Below are 21822 nucleotides of genomic sequence, written 5' to 3' on the forward strand. Positions count from 1 at the left end.
ATATCAAATATTACATATATTTTATTTGATTTGTTTTTAAATGTAAACATATGTAAATATATATATGAAATGAATATTTATTTAAATAGACTCAAAGAACAACAACAAAAAAACATTTCAAATAATTGATGTAACTCCTGTTGTTTCAGACAGCAAAAACATTACAGCTAAAAGGTAAAGATACAGCAGAGCTTGTCTGAAAGAGTGTTTATGACAACGCTGTGCATGTGCTAATTCAACAGTGATGCAGAGTAAAATATGTACTTAAAAGAAATTCCAGCAAGAAACTGATCTAGCAAATCTGAATCTTCTTAATTATACAGAGATGTCAACTATAAAACGATAATAAACACACCCATTTAATATACGTACAGGGAGTCTCCTTACAGGAATGCATTTCATTCTCAATAAGCCTTTCGCAGTTTGTAGAGAGCTGTTTCTTGCTTAAGCAAAGACATTCAAATTGGTTGCCTCCGGTGTATTATTTTATCAGTTTGCATAGATATTAAACCCATTACATTTTAAAAACATAATGTTGAAGGTATCTAGTTTGCTTCAAAAAAAAAAAAAACTTGTGTTCCCTACTTTGACAAAAACATCCTTAGTAACACTGAAACTAAGATAATTGAATGCAATCAACAAATAAAATGTGCTTGTACAGGTAAACCAACATGCAAATACATATTATAAAAAACAAAAAGTGCCTGCCAGCTCACATCACATCGCACTAATGGATCTCAAAGTCAAGACCGTAACCATTGAAAAATACTAGAAAACCTAACAAAAGATGCCTTCTGTGCTGTAAGAGAAAGGCAGCTTGACTTACCCAGAGTAGTTACCATAGGTCCAGCCCTGCAAGTAGCCCTGAAGGGGATTCTAGTTTTATCTATGCTCTGGTGTTCTCAGAGTGGCCGCTCTCCAGGCACATGCTTTGTGTTTATCTCCATGGCTGGACGGCACTCAAGCTCCGTTTCTGATTGCTAGAGTAGATAGATGAGACCAGCACTGTATTCTCCACAGCGGATAACAATTTAGTGTTTAATCGTATTCCTTCCGCTGCCCTGTTAGCCGACCACTGGCTATGCTCACAGTACACAGTCCAGGACAGTACTGGACGGTAACTGCTAATGGACCACTGCTAACAGCAGATTTTCCAATAAAACAGTTGCTAGGAGATCAGTGTGCTCCAAATTGCCTGAGCCTTCTCTCTCCAGCATTTCACCAACAGAGTGGAAGTGAGCTCTGCAGGAGCTGCTGGGGTCCCGAAAGGCAAGCACAATAAACACAGAGCACTATCAATAATTAAAAATATGAAAAGCCATTACAGTGGCTCTGATGTTTTTTTATTTTATTTTTCTACACTGGAAATTCTGCCTACTGTCTCTTATGAAGCAGAGTACAAACCTCCTTTTGTGCTAAACATTGTACATGTATTGCCTTTTGTTGATGCATGTTACTATCTTAAGAAATCCCAAGTACTGCACATATCTGGTTTATCACATGACCAGCAACAAAAAACAACGTGTTATACTTTTCCCACACAGGCCTTCAAATAGCGCAAAGATGTGTACAGTAGATTGTTAACCTTTTAAAGACTGGTGTTTTTTTTTATGTGACAACACATATTTACCATTGCAAAGCAACAGCAACCTAGATATACAAAACACAGGTTATACTCTGTACCTGTTATTAAAGGGTTAATGCTTTGCAGGACTTGCTGCACTTGGAAAAAAAAAACATTTTAAAACTGCAATTGAATCACCATACACCTTGAAACTGTTTTATCCTGTTTCAGTAGTTTTTAATTTAATATTGACCAACATTATATCATTCTGGTGCTTAGGGCTGAGTACTCTGAAAAATCTATTTTGATCAGCAATATTGCGGACTGGTAATTGCTGGTTAACTTTGGCATCAAAAACAAGAAATGTCCTAAAAAGATTCATTTAGTTTAGTTACCAGAGAAAATGTTAGCAATAACTGTGTAGCACTCCCACCCCCCTATGTTACTTTACTTGAAACCCAGCACAAAGTACCAGAGAGTGAATTAATTAAAATCAACGCTCGGTCATTAATATGTCAAAACTCATCATGGATCGTGTTCCCACCACCATTGTCAGTCCCAATGGACTGGGAACTATGCTCCGCCAGCATGCTGAATGATGTCTAGTAGGCTTTAAAATGCAAATGAATCACATGTGCCCTCTTGCAGGATATCCATGAGGGGAAGCGCAGGGTGTGGGCATGAACGAATGACCTGGTGTACATAAAATGAAAGCCACGTTTCAACAGAAAATACACCCTTTGTTAATAAGGAACAAGAAGCCTTCTTCACATGCCTGATCAGCAGAAAACTCTTTAGAAATGAGAATTTTTGTTAGATATTAAAGACCTGACCGACGTGGAGGTTTGTAACGGGTAGATTAGATTCACTAGTACACTTTGGCTGGATGTCATATTCAGCTTTATTATGTCACATAGCAGCAGAGGAAACTGTGTAAGGAGGGGCACAGTAAAAAAATAATTAGGCACCTTGAGCCAGGGACCAAAGGTGTGCCATAGCGCCATAAAGGGTGACAAACACTAATGTGAGACTAGCAGTAAACACTAACATGAGACTAGCATTAAACAGTAACATGAGACTACTGTACAGTATGTTTGACAATAGATAAAGTGCTGTCTTATTTTTACACTTAACATGATGCTTTAAGTGCTAGGAAGAGTACAAGCGGTGATACAGTAAGCCTTTGTGGCAAACAGGAGATTAAAAATTTGTCAGGCAGAGGAGGCTCTTCAAGCTGTTGTAGGTCAAGGATAACATGGTACCTCTATTATACTTGTGAGGCTTCAGTTTTAAGAAGCCTAACAGAAAGGGTATCATTTAATAAGAAATCCTGTTTTATTCATCGGCTATGTTTAATGCCCATGTGCCCGTGTTCTTCTTACATTAAAAACAAGAGTGAACTGGATCACTCTGTAGCAGTCAAGCATAACTAGGCTTGTGAATGTTTCCTGGCTCTGGGTTTATTATTATTATTATTATTATTATTATTTATTTCTTAGCAGACGCCCTTATCCAGGGCGACTTACAATTGTTACAAGATATCACATTATACATTATTTCACATTATACAGATATCACATTATTTTTACATACAATTACCCATTTATACAGTTGGGTTTTTACTGGAGCAATCTAGGTAAAGTACCTTGCTCAAGGGTACAACAGCAGTGTCCCCCACTGGGGATTGAACCCACAACCCTCTGGTCAAGAGTCCAGAGCCCTAACCACTACTTCACACTGCTGCCCCTGTTTAGCATCAGCTGTTGAAATTATGGTCTGGGATAAAGAGTTACGTAATCTGCTCACTGAGCATTCACTCAAGAGACACTGACAGGCAAGGCAAGCGAGTGTCAGTAAAATGTTGTTACAGTTAGAAGATAGGCAAAGGCCTATTATAAAACATTATGGAAATTTTCTTTTTTCTTTTTAATTAGTCACAGTTTAAGACAGAACAGATTATGTGCTGAATGATTTTGTTTTATCATCTGGCATTTTCTAATTCTGTTTTAACACCTATGCATAATTAAAAGTGTAAAATGTGGTATTCATATTACAAAATCATACAGCAGTACACATAGTCCATAATATCATCATTTTTAAAGAAATTTTACCACACTATCTAAATGTTTAATCCACATAAGAGTAAGCTCGTTTCAGTATATTTGCTATACTTCGAAACAATTGGTAGGTGACACAATATAAATCCTTTGGAGCTTTTTGAAGTTTGTTGCACTCCCTGTACAGTCAATACTATTCCCTATTTAGTCTTAAATGGTCCAGTACTGACCTCCTCTACATTTACTGAGCACCAGAACACAGGACACACTTTCAAAGAAAATAAGACATCTGGGGTACACATGAAACAATGTGAAATGCTGTAGGATCAGGAACAGCATTAAATGAAGCAATAACTCTGCAATAGATTGCAGAGACAATATTAGAGGGCACATAATGTACATCCCAAAAACCCATTACAAGTCACATATATTCTTTTATTGTGCTGTGTATCAACAAAAAGAAAATGCGCATTCAGAACTATTTTACATTTCTATTATAGGCCATACTCTAAACTCAGAACACCAGCTTGCAGTTTTATTACTAGATCCCTGGATCCATTTTAAAAACAGTTGCTGAGCAGCATTTACTGCCTCCACCTCAGCACTGCTGGAGGGGGGCTTGAGTTTTTTGCCAAGGTGTCGAAGCGGATTGAAGTATAATCAATTCATTGATTTTCTTTTTTTCTAATTTTACTAAATAAACTACAGATGGGTCACAATTGCAACAATCATTGTGCTTACAGTAGGACTACAAGATTCAGTGCTTTCAGGTTATTGGGTTTATTTATTTTACACAGGACTTGTTTGATGAAATTGTTATGCCTTGAATACCAACCCTCCCCAAGAATTGTCCAATTCTTAATATAAATGCTTCATCCACACTGAAAAAATGTAGTTTAGGAACATCCAATTGACTAACTAAACTGCTTTAAAGCCCAAAGCATATCTAATACTAACAATACAATCAATCCTGGAGACAACTAGCACTAATAGATCGAGATCCATATAAGGCATTCGTTTTTATGATGGTTTAGAAGGCATTTTTTTCTGTGCAGTTTGCATTTATTATGAAGCAAAAGCTTAATTTTGAGCAAGGTATCATTCTTGAATGCAGTTGAATTTTTTAGTCGACTATGCTTCAATGTGACAAAATAACACTGAAACAGTACCTATTGAAATTTGTATTTTCTAAAACAAGATTCATTCTATTGATGGCTGGAAAAAAAATCAAATGCATGTCAGCCAAGTTTTGACTGTTTTCTGCACAAAACAAATAAAATCATTGCAGCATCTGATTGCTATAGTTTTAGAGTTTTAAAAAATGTATTGATTTTCAAGTTGGATAAACAGAAATCTGTGTGAAAACACACACACAAAATGGTATTTTTATGTGTCTCTCGTAAATCATTGAGTTTCAACCCCATCCTCTATTAAATATGAAATAATCCAGTTGTATTGTGATCATTCTCTGGGTGTTTACAATCACACAAAGCCTGCTAAACAAAAGTCTGATTGCTAGTTGTCTAACATATTGTTATGTATATTAGTGGCATTCCAGAAATTGAAACCTGTGATGTTTTTGACAGACATCAACAAGCTCTCCTCGGCTTATTACTGTAGTTCATAATAAATTAGTCTGCATCTTCAAGATCCTTCCCCTTGCTGTGCATAGTTTCTATTTTTATTTGAGCCAAATGAACGAATACATTTTGAGTCTACTCAGGGACTTTACCTATAATGCCTTCATTGTATACAGCACATGCTCTATAGTCCAAATTGCCATCAGTATATAATGAATGGATGCAGAGTCTTACCTTGTGTAATAGGACTGTAACATCTAGCTTCTTTCAGTTGTGGGTTTGCAAGTCAATACAAATATTCTGTAGTCATTGAGAAGTGTAGGCATTTCTAAACCCTCAATCAGAACTGTTTTCTCTTTTCTGTGTTTGTACTCTATGAGACTCCACAAGATAATCATGATAAAAGGTAACATTTACTACCACATAACTAGCTCTTAGGCAGATTGTATTTCAGTCTCCAGAAGCAAACTGGATCTCGTGCTAATACAAACCTTTTTTTTTTTTTTATAAATCCATGAATCCAGGCGAACTCAAGTTTCCCGTGGTTGTACAACAACAATAGTACACATCATGAATCAGAAGCAGAACAATCTTGTCAAAAAAAAAAAAATTTCAGCCAAGCGATGTTGAAACACTTGCATAGTATGTATATATACGTTCAGACTGTACACCTCTGGGAGCTCGTGTTCAAACAGTGAATTGAGTTGGTTGGTCATACTGTAGCTTGGCCCCCAAAGGACATCGCAAAACCATGACACAATCTGCAGGCTTTCTGAAGTCCTACAACTTCACAGTTGAAGCCACTGCCATTGCCACTCACCTTCAATGAGCACTCACAAAATAAGGTTTGGCACAAATCCCAATACTATTATAACACAAAAACAAATGGCACCAATATTACTCAAATAAACAAGAAAAGCCACAGAGGTGCTCAGGTGGCAATCCACATGTTTCATCAGCTGTATTGTATCTTGATTTGTAAATTCAAATTTGATTTACGTTTAAGTACTTTTTCTTAGTTAAATCAGGTATGCTGTTTTATTTTGTTGGGTTTTTTTAAGATTATGTTTTTGTTATGTTACTTTCCAGAGATTTTGATTTATATACAACTAAAATGACATTTACAACTACTTTCAACTAAATGCCAAACTAAAAGATCAAAACTAGATGAAGAGAAATCAAACTCACCTTCATAACAGGTGTTTTTTTTGTGCCGCAAGGTATTGCCACACGTCTAAATATCCGTAACAGCATTTAAACAGACCACGAAATCCAAAGATGCATCCAACCCCTTCGCCTTTGTTAAAGTGAGTGGAGTGCAAGCCATTACTTTTTTTAGACGCCTCGTAGGAAATTTGTATTGGCAAGCTTTTCAGGAAATTGGAAGAGTGCGTACATGAAGAAAAGGAGCTGTAGACAAAGTGTCACCTCCCAGCATCACTCCCTTCCTGTCGGACATGTGGCGCTCTGGCAGCAGGAAAGGATGTGAGCTGAAGGAGCATTATCTTTAGCACTGCTGCTAATAATGGCCCCTCCTCCACTGGTACTCTTTTCAGAGAACAGCCAGAGTGGCAGACAGCTTCTCTTTAAAATATATACCACTATATTCCATGGCATTTCATCTGTATGTAGGTTGCCTTCTGAATCAGAATTCAAATCTTAAACGATCTACCCTTGCCTAGAATCAACAAAAGCCTTTACACTGAATTATGTGACAAAACAGGTCACAGCATAAAAATAGAACAGCTCCCAAAAAATATTATTTTTGGAAAGGGTTTTTATCGGGTGCAAACGATTATATTTCATGTACATTAATGTAATAACCTTGTATTGAATCCTGTTGTGTAGATTTTATTAAGACAATTGATCTGATTCTTTGGTTTTTAGTTTGTAACATCAAGAGACATTGCAGATATTTCCTCTTTGACAAAAACCCTGATCTCTCTAATCACTCAATAGTTATCAAAAGACCAGTAAAAGGGTAAACATCAAGAGATTGGTATGTTTAAACAAAAATATTTAAGATTTTAAATAAGTCTTTGTAAATTTTGAGAAACTTCTATAGGAATAAAGTGTTGAATTTATATTTACAAAATAAAAAATTATGACAGTGCCATTAACTCCTAATGTCAGGAACATGCTATGTAGGAATGGTTAGTTTAGACATAGGAATGCAGTAGACAGCCTGTCAATATTAGACTACCTGCAAAAGCAAACCAAAACCTTGCTAATTCACTTATCTTTTGTTAACTATATAATGCCTGTTTATTGTATGGAGAAAATAACTAATGTATTGCATATGAAACCTTCTGAGGCTGGATTTTAAACACAATATGCTACTGAGGGTGGCAAAGCATTGTATTAGATACAGTTACACCAATGGGGCATTGCGGGGTAATGAATAGGTTGCTCTTTTCCAAATGGTTATTTATTTATTTATTTATTTATTTAGTCATTGTTATACAAAAAATATTTTCAAATGCTGTATGTATCATGTATTAACCATACTTGTATCAGAAAAGCACTGTTTATTTGAGTGAACGAGTGAGTTTACTTCATGGAGCAAACATTGCCTTCTAGTGGATTCACAAGGCACATGCAGTTAAAAATTGAAGTTACACCATCAGGTTGTCAAGATGCAAGACAAAAATAAGTAAAACCACCATGTAGTTTGACAGAGCAATAACCTAACACTGAAGCTACCCCATGAACAGGCACAATATCCACAACCCTGTCACAAACTACAGAGGTGGCACCTACTATAAAGGCGTCAAAGCTATTAATCATCCTGAATAACCTTCTTTCTATCATGACATTCAACAGCAGCAAGTTAGACAATGAGGATGTTACTTTGGGATTTGTCTGTGCTTGGGCGTCATAGATTTTTTAAAGTATTGATTTTGTAATTGTGCTTGCAGCCATCCAGTGTCGAGTCTGATCTCAGAAGCTAAGCTAAGCTGGGCCCAGCCTGTACTTTTGGGTGTCCTCCAAGCTAACTCCAGAGCTGCTTGACATGCCGATAGTGACTCAGCAAGGGACATTGTAGCTGCCCCATGACTTTAGAGGGCACTTCTAACCCTTTTGATGAGAAGGTGTTGTCTACTGTGGCCACTGGAACCCTTTAGCCCCCACCACACTGGCCAAACCAACCTCACGCATTTCATCTATATGGGAACAATTAGAAGAAACTAAGTCAAGTAGACACAAGTTTCAGGTAGTGACTTCATCAGCCTCACGCTTACCCAAGATCTCTTATAAGTCAGTTAAGTTTTCAAGTTCCCTACCCTTATCAGATATGTGTCTAATTGTGTGAGGTACAGTACTTTGACTGGCTTTGGTTTTTACAGGCAAAGTGGAATTGTGCTTCCATTCATAGTTTCTGTACTTCTAGAGTCATTATTACAGGTTGGTTGCAGGTGCGGTTCAATGCAGACCTTACTGAATCAGCAGATCTAGCCTGCATAATACCTCTTGAAGTGTCATGGGCTAGTCGACGAAACACAGAGGATGGAAAGTGCCCACTTAAAGAGATGTACCCTACTGAGCTCAATCCAGACGGTTGTCATGCTGATGCGCTGGGGAGGCCGCACTGTGGTTGATCCCCGGAGCCAGCATCGCAGCCGTTGTGTGTGCTGATGCACTAGGGAGGCAATAAGCTGATCCCTGGAGCCAGCATTACACTTCAGCCATCAACACCAGACAGAAGGATATCTACATCATCATATGGAAGGAAGCGCAAATGGATGGAGACACAGATAGATCACATTAGTTTACTGCAAAGCTGCGTCTTAGTTGGTGCTTATTTTGGCGAGAGCCGAGTTCAAATCAGCATGAAATTTTAAAATCTACTCTCGTGTAATGGAAATCATGAAGATCTGGATACGTCCAGTGACTGCTGTGAATAGTGCAGCTGGCAACAATGGAAAGACCTCGTGACAGCCTGGTGAGACAGCTGACAGGAGGAAAGAGACCCCATTGGGGCTGACAAGGGTTAGCTACCCTTGTCGGCAGTATCCAGCTCTGTGTTTACAGGATGCTGGAGACACCCGCCCAAGGCTTCTAAGAAATTAAAGAGAAAAATACCCCTAGAGTCTGCGAGAGCGGGGGCAGAAGATGACTCAACGTTGGACAACACGGTTAACGACTTAGGAATGGAAGCGGATATGAGTATGGAGAGTACTTCACAAAAGACTAGTTCAAGATCTGCAGTTAGCAAAGACATGGAACTCCAGGTTTGTGTCTGCGGCTGGAGCAAGGCGACAATGGTCAGGGGTTTGAAGATTCATCAAGGGAGAATGAAATGCTTGAGGGAGAAGGGACAAGGGCCTCGCATTGATCAGTACAGTCAAGTCAGTCGAATGAAATCCAGCGACAGGAAGCAAACCACAGTTCGCAGGATATCAGCACCCCTGTCATAGACGTGAGGAGGACTTGCATGGACACAGTTAGTGATGAACCTAATGATCCTTGTGAACCCAGTCAGACAAACCAGCATAAGAGAGAAAAGAACCTCAACGGGCACAAGCCTGGAGTTAAATGGCCAAGAGCTTGTGAGAAAACTGCATGGGACACAGTAAACACAGATCTCTGCTTTGCATTGGAAAGTTTAAGTGGAACAGTTGAAAAGAAGCTGGATAAATTTGGGGACATCATCTACACATATGAAAGCGAGAGATTTGGAGTTGAAAAAAGAAAGGAAAAAGTAAAAACTATTCCTGGAAAGTCTATATATATATATATATATATATATATATATATATATATATATATATATATATATATTTTTAAATACCAATGCATTCATACAAAGAATAAGCAGTGTTTTATTTTTTTTTAATGTTGGTCTTCAATCTATGTTTGAAATTCTGCTGTTCTGAATGGGAAAGCAATAGTCTGCCTCATTGGCACCCTCTGCTGGAAAAAGAAAGCAATGTGTGGTAAAAGGGTACTTCTTACATAATCTACGTATATCTCATTAACATACAGGTACTTGTAATTGCATTGTAGTTAATGAACTAGTCCTGGACGGCCATTACACTACAGATTATATATACTGAGCAGGTGCAGTGACTTTTTATTGTGCTGATTAACAACTGACATCACGAAGATGCTGCAAAATGATCTGTCAATCTTGGGCAGGTGTTGTGACTCTTGGTCTCCAAGTTCACGGCCTGTTATTGACAGAGTTTGCCTGTTTATACTGTCTCGCCAGGTTTGAAATTGCTGGCTGTGAGCACCCAAGACGGCGAGCCACAGTACGCTGCCCTAGTCCAGCCTCCAACACGAAGGCGCTGCTCTCTTGACAGACATGGCATATTGTTTTTTTTCTGTGATTTTCTTTTATTCAAGCTTGCAATTCAACAGCTGAAATCACTCAATATCTAGTGTCCAATCAACTGTCTCACTAATTAGGTGATTAAGTGCACATGCTTCAGTCACAGTCACTCAAGTGTGTCATGGTCAAGGATGAATGATTGAGTGATTAAAAAAAAAAAACATTTCGTCAATGTCCATCATTTATACACCTTATTTTTTTTGAAAATAAATGTGTTACAATAGTGATAAGTTTCTTTTGATGCACTCTCTCTCTCTCTCTCTCTCTCTCTCTCTCTCTCTCTCTCTCTCTATATATATATATATATATATATATATATAGAGAGAGAGAGAGAGAGAGAGAGAGAGAGAGAGAGAATGTAATGATTGGTCAGAGCTTTAACTACAATAAGCATATTAAGGACATGTACCTGTTAAAACCAACAACATGGACTCAAAGAGACAAGAATATCTCTATGTGCTACAGTATGTCAGCTACTGAACAGCAGGCGAACATGATTTATTTATCAAGCAGAATATTTTCATTTAACTTCTAATCACTGCAGCAAATCTACTAAGGATTATGAATAAAAAAAACTGCACCACATTGAAACTGCACCACATTTCAAATGCAATAAAACATAATGTGCATTTACTCACAATTTGAAACCAATCTAAAAAATGAAATGATCAGAAACTGTGTCAATTGCAAACAGTTACAGTATCCAGGTAACGATATTTTAAGTAAGTAGTATTCAATATTACACACTGACAACATGTATAATGCCAAACAGGACGATTTAAGGGTTCTGTTAGACCAGCTAATCAATCCGCAATGAAAAACACAAGGCAATCAGTACTCTACAGGACACTTATTAGACTTGAGCTGAAGCCAAGGTACTGTATCTGTAATAAATATTAAAATGTTTATTGCAGGAGCTTAAATATATGCAACTGTTTCTGCAGAAGTCAAGATAACAGGTTTATAAAAACTAATGAACCTTTTTTTGTCATTTCAGGAACCTAAATGAAGGGATGTCACAGCTCAGGTCTCTCTAAGAAACAGTACCTCATTTAGATAGACGTCCCCTTTAAAGGACTGCTGTGAAATAAATGTGCTTATCTCTTAATGGCTTCATTAACATTAGTGTTGGTTTCTCTTATTGTGCTGAGAATCTTTTGGTTCTTTTTTTAAGTTAATTTAGCGTATTCAAATATTTCAATGACAATTCTATTGATAAATTGCTGAATCCTGGTACCTTTGATGTAGGTCACATGGTCTAAAACACATGCAAAAACAAACAATGCGGAGACAATAATAATATTAAGTGGTGACAAAATCGATTTTAAAACCTTGGTTAGCGATCTTTTAAACCTGTACCTGACTAGAGGGACCGACGCTGAGTAATGGTGAACACACAGTGCTAATGGATGCAAACAGATAAATGCAGAAAGAACCATCTCTGTTATAGATCAGTTGAAACTTACCTCCCATAGTGTTTTGAACTCCTTCTGTTCAATGCGCAGAAGCTCACTGTACTCTCGAGTAACGATGGTGGCGTGACGGGGCGTGTTATCAAGGATTGACTCGCCAAACGCCGTTCCGATCCCCAACGTACAAATAGTAACAGCATCCTTTGAGAAACATGAAAACATGTGTTCTGGTGACTGCTCCAATTGTCTGGCTTCTTGGATTGCTTTAAGGGAAAACTCTTCATTAATTAAAATTAATTAATTTATTTAAAAATATTCCTCCAGAATAACCTCTGAAATGTGGCATCCCATTCAGTGGAGTGGTCAATAACACTGTACATCATTATGCAAACTTCATAGGTACAAGAGCCACTCTTACAATACAAGACATAAAAACAAGAACAAATATGGGCAAAATAATGGCATCAAATGGCTCAAGAAGTCTTCTAAGATTGTTGGGGTGAAAAAAAACACAACAAAAAAGCCTTTAGAAAAATAGTGTTATTTACTCATTGCTCTGCTGCAGGGCCATATTACACTTTCTTTTAAAATACTAGAACATTGTGTTTCTTTCATTCCTTTTCTCAGTATGTCTTTAAGACCTTGGTGAGTGAGGAAGCTGTTATCCAATCATTTCATTGTGAGTAATGGTCAATTTGAGTACTTGAAACAAAACCATTATTCGAGTTCTTTGATTAATATGTGTTACTGAAAAAGTAATCTCTAATACATTACTTAAATTAAGTTCCTCTAAAGCAGTTGGACGAGTGCGCTGGCAACAACACAGGAAACCAGGGCATTTTTTTGGTGGGGGGGGGGGGAGAGATCAACACATATCAGGAGATAAAGAAGAGAAAAGTACAGTACAGTAATTAAAAGCGATCAGCTTCAGATGTCAAAGCAAATGACCTTGGAGTACTGATGCATTTGAGTTATCACAGAGCTCCGTCACCTGGTGTCATTAGAGGAACAGGAAAACAGACGTTCAAATCAATCAACACTGGGCCCACCTAGCTATGATCCTCAACAATCACCCTTATTATTGGAAGCTACAGAGGAGTCTAGGTGCTTCATAAGAGTCTGTGTCTTTCATTTAGGTCTGTTTGTTGAATGTGCACCTCTTGGAGGTTTAAAAAAAAAAAAAAAGAAAAATCACATTTTTCTTAATCTTTAAGATTTAAAGACAGTTTCAATACCTCGCACATGTAAGGTGACTGCACTGCATATTTTTAAAAGATTGTGTATCCAACTGCTGGAGATTGTATCCATAGAGATCATGTTTGTGATTTAGAAAATCAATGTGGCTGTGGAAAGAGTATAGTAGATGATATTACCACAGCATTTACTTGAGATGTTACAAAAAAGCCCCCTTCCCGGACAGCAGCCAAGCAAAGGGTTTCCATGGTAATTGCACATGCAAAAATAAACTGAACCTGGTTAATGTATTAACCCTTACGATTCCAACAGTGACTGAAATCAGTGAGTCACAGGGCAACACTTTAATGAAAACTGTTTACAGTGTGAAGCTAATTATTAATTGTTCACACCTACAAGCCTCGTTAACTTCTCACATTCAGCATGTCTGTTAATTAATATTTTGTTCTCAAAAGCTATAGAAATGCAAATGCCATTTAGTATTGTGTGTGTGTGTGTGCTTCAGGTTGGATGTAGAATAGTGTTACCGCAACAGAATGGACAATCCATGGACTGCTATATTATTTGCTCCATCAAGTTTCCCCTGCTAAAATGTATGTGTGTGTTATGCTGCCTAACTTGTTTTTGAAGACACTGATTTTTTTAATTTAATTTTTTTAATTCAGTACTATTGAGTGTTTAATAGTTATGGATAACTACTGGTAAGACTATTTGGTTTGTCAACTTATATTTCAGGGTGTTTCAACATCAGACATTGGTTATAAATTTGAATGTTATGATGAAACAGGTGAAATTTGTTTTTCTGTTATTAATTTGATACAGAGATTTGTGAAAAATGTCCTTTTACCTGGTGGTTAGCAGTTTCAGACACTTTAACATCAAGGGACCCTGACAGAACAGCGTACCAACTGGTTCCAATGTCCCCCTGACGATATACTGCAAAAAAGACCAGCAAATAACGTTTAGCAAGTTGACGGCATTCTTAAATTGAAAATAAAAACAGGCATTACAGCTAGCTATAGTGAGTTCCAGTTTCTTTAAAGTCAGTCATTTCAATCTACATTCAAATCCTGAAACAAGCAATATATTTCAGCATTTTAATGCACAATGTCGTAGATCAGTTTCAAAATATACATGAAATTCCAAAAAAAAAAAAAAAAGACCTACATGTGATTCCTTTCTCCAAGTTTTCATAAAATCCACAGAGACATATTTGTTGCAGTAAATTGGGATGAAACTTTTCAAAAGCCTTTACATCCTTTAAGCGGGCAAATATGATATCAATATCTTCACCAGAGCGTGCAGATGGCCTGAAAGAAAGAAAGAAAGAAGGAAAGATAGAAAGAAAGAAAGAAAGACAGCTGAATTAGTCTGTTCATTGGATTACTTGCAAATGCCCACATTGTTTCATGTACTTTGTGGCTATGTATCTATTAAGGTTAACCTTCCCATCAAACTTGTAATAAAGACCACTAGTATAGAAGAAGCACTCTATAATGACCATTACAAAGTAGCACAGATATTTCCTGCGTCCCGACTGGCTGCTACCATTCCAATGCTATATGTTCCCATTTCATTCTAATCAGTAAAATTACAGTTTTAATTTAATAATGAGCCATGTCTTAAGTTCAATAACATTATAATTTGCCTTGTGCCTCACAACGCACCTGAGGTGTAGGTTGTTTCAGTACAGTGGAAGTAAGTTTGGCTGCTTTTCCATTTTAGAAAGATTAAACAGTACAGCATGGAACAGTACATACTGTTATGTAACAGTACATTTAGGTTGCCCTATGACCAGAGCCTAGCACTGCCAACTCCTTGCCAGCACACAGCTGTGGAGTTGCCGGAGAATACTACCCAACCCCATGAATACATTGCTGTTAGAGAGTTTTATTTGACGGGTACAATTCCAGTTGACCCATAACTGCAGCTATACTCCAGTTGTCCAGCTGTACATGGTTCACTGTTAACATATATCCTCTCAGCCATTAAATGGTACATAAAGACCTTTTCTCAGAACTACATTTCCCATCATCCTCCTGCTCACTAGTAAATCCATCTCAATTACATGTGAGCAGGAGGATGATGGGAAATGTAGTTTTGAGAGGTCCATGCGGGTACATGGGAAGCCATCTTGAGGCAGGGAATGCAATTTAAAAGTTTAAAAAAGTGGTCAAAATGTAAAAAAAATAAAAATAAATAACAATACACACACCTTACGTAAACAGTTGTAGCAACACATGGGAACATGTAACTCAATAAAATAAAAAGGTCCTTATGTGCCCTTTAAGAGCACAGGACTTCTCTCTATTATGATTGAATGGAGCATGGCAGTGGGAGGTAGTGGAATAAAACACAATGCACAAGCAGGTCCTCCAAAACAACCCCAGAGCATCATCCCAGATCAAGACCCACCTCAAATGTTCATGGTTAAAGCATGTCCAAAACAAACCAGTAATGATTATCCAAGCAGATCACAGGTTCCTAATAATTGACTGGTCAGCCTCTGGCAAGCTCGACCCTAATTGCAAACTGCATCTCTTGACCCTACAAAATACTGTATTCCATTATAGTGTGTGTTGAAGTCGTTTCCAAGATTCTTTTTTTATCACAGAACGCTCTCCCCATCTGTTTATTTATAAAATTCAAAAAAGCAACAACATAAATCACTGAACTCGTAGCCTGAAGCAGGAAAATACCTTTTGGTTTTGTTCAGTTCTGCTTCAACATTAAAGAGTAAGTGGTTTCAAATAGAATTGCTTTTTTGATATTTCTCTTCCAATGTTATGGTGTTGCAATCGTTCTGTTTGGTTCTGTGTTGCTCCCATGTTGAGTTGTTCCCATTTTTCTCTAAGTCTTTACCTGGCTTTGAGCTTACCTGGAGAATCCTAAGGGCTTGGACTTAACAGCCTTCCTCACTCCATTCAAACCATGTCATAATGCAACCTTTCAACTCTGCTAGCCCCGCCAACTCTGTCTACATATACAAGCTAACTTCACTACAACGAACCCCCAATGGGACCTGGAGAAGGGTTCGTTATATCAGGGAGTTCATTATAATAGGGTTTGCTGCATCATAATAATGAAGAACCGCCCAATTTGAATTGAACATCAACATATAGTACTTTTATAAAGATGACTTCACATTGATCAACATTTAAACGGTATGTTTAAAAGACAACAGTAAAGAAATGTAAAAGGAAAGAATACATTTACATGCTGAATACAGTAATTACATGTCCTTTGTCTTGAAAAAAAAATATCCAGCATAGATTGCTTCATATTTTTCATCATTTTCTCAATGCACTGTTTGCAGTTGCCTGGTTACAGTTTGTGTTTATTTATCGTGTTCCTCATGGCTTGGTCTGTGCCATAGCAAAATACAGCACTTAATGTCATCTAGATAAGCCACAGTGTGTGTGGATATATCCTAATCCACTTTATGCCAGTCCTGTGTATAATAACAATGGAGTAACATTAAGCAGCAGTGCAATATAATACTTTTTTTAATGTATCCTCCATTTGATGTTTCCCTTAAACTGTTGCAGAGAAACCTTAAGACCAAAGCATTATACATATTTTAGAGTAATTACTTTTTGCCCCAAGGCTTATGCAATCGGTTTGGTTCAATACATGATGAAAATACCAGTTATTAACTATTAATGCACAATATCTTGATTAGAAAAGCTATGGCGAGTAGAAAGCAACAAGAAAGCTTCTTACCTGTGTAGATATTACACATAAGTTTGATAAAATACATACACATTAGCGACAATGGGTACAACCAGAAAATCAAGGGACCTCATGTCACAAATGACGATCACACAAGGCAACTATTACTTTGGTCTGTTGGATGGCAGAACAGTGCTGAGGTTGTGGCCACTCAGAAACACCAGAATGTCCTTCCCAGTAATGCTGCGGCCACACCCTAAAATGTCCAACAGTCCTATTGTGAACACAGGTGTTGTCATGGTAACGGGACTGGGCAATAGCTTGAAGGATGCATACTCTTATTGCATAACTTCTACTATATTATAGCACACTGAAATTGTTCATTGACAGATTTGGATCATTCACAATTAGGCCATGTAGACGTTATATTTGTAAATGTATTATACTTTACTTAATGGAACATTGTAAACCGTGAAGAGCCCATTATAATCTTGCAATGTGTAATGATACAGAAACCAGTCTGAATTTTAGCATTTGTGGACCATTTATCAAATTGCCAGCTAATAACCTGACCAGGTTGCTAAGTGTATAAACATAATGGTAGTTCTTAAGCAGCAGTTGTAATGTTTATACTGTTCAATAACTGCAGCAACTCCTATTTCCTGTGAGTGCACATCCCTCCAACTCGCAGACATGTTTAACTGCCCAGTATTTTGATCAATTTTGATATTAGATGCTTATTAACAATGTGTTAATAGTACACTGAGTGATTGCTTCTTTTTAGAGTGATTGCTGCTGTTTAATGGAAACATGTCAACATGTTTATACTGTTCAAGTGCTCTGTTTATTTACAGGAATGTATCTGGTAGTTCAATCATTTGTCAAATAAAACAAGTCAAGTTTAATACAAGCACGGTCAAGTTCTCCTTTACAATAATTCTGGGTACAATAAAAACTCTGGTTGTAAAATCACAGCAAAACCGTATGGCAGTCTGTAATGGAGTGAAATGTTTCCTTGTTTTTTTCAGGACTGAGGCAATTTGTGTTCAAAATGCTAAAGGGAACTCTTTTATTTATTTATTTATTTATTTTTTAAATATTAGTGGACCAGATGCTTACACTGTCTGCAATGCACCTTAGTATATTTGTAAGATGGCAGTGACTGGGGCATTGTTCTGTTTTTTCTCAGCCTGTAATTCAATTATTTACAATCTTGTTCATTGGTATTGATGGGAGTAATGCTGAGCACTGGAGGAAAGAACAGCAGCTGGGGTTCAGCCAGGATTTCGGTGTTCGACCACATTTCTAAGTGTCAAAAATAACCAGTTAACTTTCTCCTCATCTAGCTACAAAGATCCATGTGTATGGTTTGTTAACTGTGTGCAAATTAACTGAGTTCCAAGTGAACCGAACTCATGTCTTCAGATGGACTCAGTTCAGTTTGTTTCCTGTTCAGACTACACTCCATTTGCACAGGATTCATGGCTATGGTAATTCGAATTCACGGTGTGTTTCGTTGCTGGTCAGTGAGCACTGGAGGCTGAAGTGCTCCTTATTTATCCAGATTATAGACTGAATAGATGCAATGCAAGTTTCCTTCACATCTCCCTGCGATCATTTCTCAAGATTTTCCTGCAGGGGGACCACCAATTCAATTCCTCATTCCATTTTTTTTTATTGTACCTTCAAAGATGTCCAGTGCCAATTATAGTGAATTACATGTCCATTTTGTGATGTCAACTGCCATCCACCAAATTAAATTATTGAGAATTCGAGTTCAAATCCAGCTTAGGTCACAAGTTAAATGAATTTGGTGGTCTCCAGATTAATATCGAGTGCATTAAACCATTGACTTGGAGGTGGGAATGCCGATTAAACAATATGAGATTGTGTGCTCCTGGTTGGACATCAGCAATCCAAGATGAGACCTAATGGAGCATCATTCAAGATCTATGTTATTTATGACTCGGGCAATAGATTTAATAAAAAGACATTAAAACTGCAGAGGACAAAAAAAAATAAGAGATATGGACTCAAACTAGGTTGTTAGAATTACCACAGTTTATATCAGAAAGACTAGAAAAAGAAACAGGAGAAATATGGGTTCCAGCTAGGTTGTTATAATTACTTTGTTTTCCCCTTTTTATATTAAAGAAATGGTGCTGCTTTGTCCCTACAGGCAAACAGCCATACATGAGTATGACCTAATTTGTACTGTTCAGCCTTGTTTCATAATACACTGAGTGGTTGAAGGATACCAAAATAAAAACACACAAAAGACTGGATTATATAAGCATACTTTGGATTTCTTATAAATGAAATGAAATTAACTAGGCCTTTACTTCATATAATTGAGCAATTTCTACAAAAGATGGTACTGTTGTTCACTGTGGAAAATTGTACAAACTTAAACTTCCTGAGGTATGCAACTGTTATTTACTGATGTATCCAAACAAACAGAGCTAATGAAAACCCTTAAAAAGTGAATACTCTATCCATGTTAATGACATTTCCTGGCAATGTACAGTAGGAATAGCATTTAAATCCCCCAAATATTAAAGCTTAAACTTGTTCAGCCAATATTCAATAGTTAAAAAATGAAACACCACGTTCTATACTATGGAACAGATGGGGCAAGAGCAATTGAGGTTTGATTACTGAAAATAATTCCTTGGGGGGGGGGGGGGTTATATTTTCCTTTGATGTGATGATTGGATCATTATCGATACATATTTAACTCTGAGGATTAAACAATCTGGATATTTGTGCTTTTATAAAAATTGCTGTCAAACCAGTTCTAATGTCTGACCCTTGGTGATCAACACAATACAAAATTTGCAGGCAACACTGCCAATTTAATGGAAGTTTAATCTTAGTAGTGCATCCTTTTTGAAAGCTAATAAAGGTCAGAACTCCAAGGCCTCGCCGGGACTCAACACAGACACGGGTTTACTCTGTGATCTCCTGTGCACATCCATGCATATCAGCTTGAGCTCTCTGCAGGGCACAGTCTACAGTTTCATAAGCCATACAAAACCAAACCATGAAATCAATGCTTCAGATATAATACATCTCATTTCTGTTTATATTACCTTCATTTGCATCAAGGTGACTACAATAACAATAGCAACGCTCTTGAATTAGTTTAAAAACCCAAATTGCTTGACAAAGAATGAAATATTGTCTTGTTTATCACTGTATAACATCAATATCAGGGTGCACTATATTATATATGAATAATACTGACAGGCATCTTTATATATCCCCACATTCTGATACTCTGAATAACTTAATGACATAGATAGGTATGTATGGACAGATTTACTGGTGCATCCACCCCATTGCTGGGATATAAAATAGTCTTAACTTGAGGCATTTTGTGGCTAAAAATAAATATACTGTATATAACAAAAACTGCAAATCTATGTGGTTATATTTTTGATATAGCTTGCGCATTTGCGCATTATTTGTTATTTGTTTGAAATGTAAATTCGATATATTCTGGAATATAAGCGGTCAAAAAAAAGATTTGGAAAAATGTATAATAAAATATTTCTTCTTTACTTTTTTCCAATTTAAGTTTTTATTAAGGTAATTCAAATTTACATATATATATATATATATATATATATATATATATATATATATATATATATATATATATATATATATATACACCCTCTGCATTCTTAATGGATATAAATGGATATAGATGGATATAAATAGAACTACAGTGCAATAGCCCATATATAAAGAAACGATTTACAGTAAAATGGCTATTTTCCTAAATAATACTACTGTATAAAGGCGGGACACAGGCAAGCACTCCAATGTATGCAGCTACCTGTGTATGCCGCAAATACAACATATCCTTGGCATTTAGACTATGGTAATATAATTTTAATCACACGTTTCTTTGTTTACGTATTTCACACATGTTTTCGTTATTAAACTAATACACAGAATGTAGTATATTAACATGATATCCTTTACAACAACTAAAGATAACATCACAAGAACCCATACCTGGCGGTTCGCCGCTTTAGTCTAAATAAAATAAAAGGATGATGATATCGTGGACTATATTTTTCAGTTTGAGAAATAACAGCTCCGATTCCAATGTTTTATTAATGTATTTTAAGGGTAGTAAAGGCTATATAATTTCATATTATTTTCACAGATTTCTTTATTTTATATATATATATATATATATATATATATACACACACACACACACACACACACACACACACACACACACACACACACACACACACACACATATATATATATATATATATATATATATATATATATATATATATATATATATATATAAGAATTCTCGCTCGACTCACCTCTTATCAAGGCAAACAATCCATTCTGCAGATGCAGAAGAATGGGTTGAAGTGTGCGCCGCTACCATCTTTGGCGAGATCATGGACCCGCAGTAGCTGTAAGACGACTTCCAACACCCTCACTCTTAATGCGCTGTTCCTCGATCCCCTCCTGTATATAAAAGCCTCGTTTAAACGTAATTAGTCTGCTCATCTCTAGCCTCAGAACCCAGCCCGTATCAATGCCGTACACAAAGGGCAGCTCTGCAAATAATATGATATTTGACCACTCCAAAACCCGAGAGGTTTATTATTTTTATAAATGATTTTCGTATTTGTACACAAATGCAGATTTGAAAATAGGATATTGAATGTTTACTTTTGACAGGTGTCGTGGTGCCTTTAAATCATCATTTTATTGCTGGCTTTGCTTCAGGTAAACTGTCTGAAGCAAGAAGGCTGCGCCGAAGTGATTTGTTGCACAGCTTCTCGTGCGTGATATTTTTTTTTGTTCTAATTCACAGGGCCTTTAGTCAATAGGACTTAAGTGAAATGGATGCTGCGCGACTCGTTTCCTTGGAAACTGCTCACTGTCCCTGGCGTTTAAAAGTTAGCATTTAAAAATAAAGCATTGCAAACCCAGGAGGGTTAAGGATGCGGCAATTGCCCTT

At 36.9% G+C, this 21822-nt stretch overlaps 1 protein-coding gene across 4 annotated transcripts in view; it reads right to left on the reverse strand.

The window, feature by feature from the left end:
* The window catches only part of LOC117414305 (rap guanine nucleotide exchange factor 4), a 45582-nt gene extending 23970 nt beyond the window's left edge, over positions 1–21612 (reverse strand). For 2 of the 4 annotated variants that reach the window (XM_034024121.3, XM_034024111.3), the window contains exons 1-4: positions 21173–21612; positions 14310–14452; positions 13990–14078; positions 12003–12149 (exon numbers count right to left, since the gene is read on the reverse strand). In XM_034024121.3, the coding sequence (XP_033880012.3) occupies positions 12003–12149; positions 13990–14078; positions 14310–14452; positions 21173–21255 (462 nt within the window). In that variant the 5' untranslated portion in view covers positions 21256–21612. Of the gene's footprint in view, positions 1–826; positions 1088–6389; positions 6643–12002; positions 12150–13989; positions 14079–14309; positions 14453–21172 lie in introns of those variants that run through there. The other 2 variants (XM_034024130.3, XM_034024137.3) reach the window with 2 other exon arrangements.
* Positions 21613–21822: the final 210 nt, after the last annotated feature.

The sequence above is a fragment of the Acipenser ruthenus genome, chromosome 10, assembly GCF_902713425.1.
Source record: "Acipenser ruthenus chromosome 10, fAciRut3.2 maternal haplotype, whole genome shotgun sequence".
In the NCBI taxonomy this organism is placed as follows: domain Eukaryota; kingdom Metazoa; phylum Chordata; class Actinopteri; order Acipenseriformes; family Acipenseridae; genus Acipenser; species Acipenser ruthenus.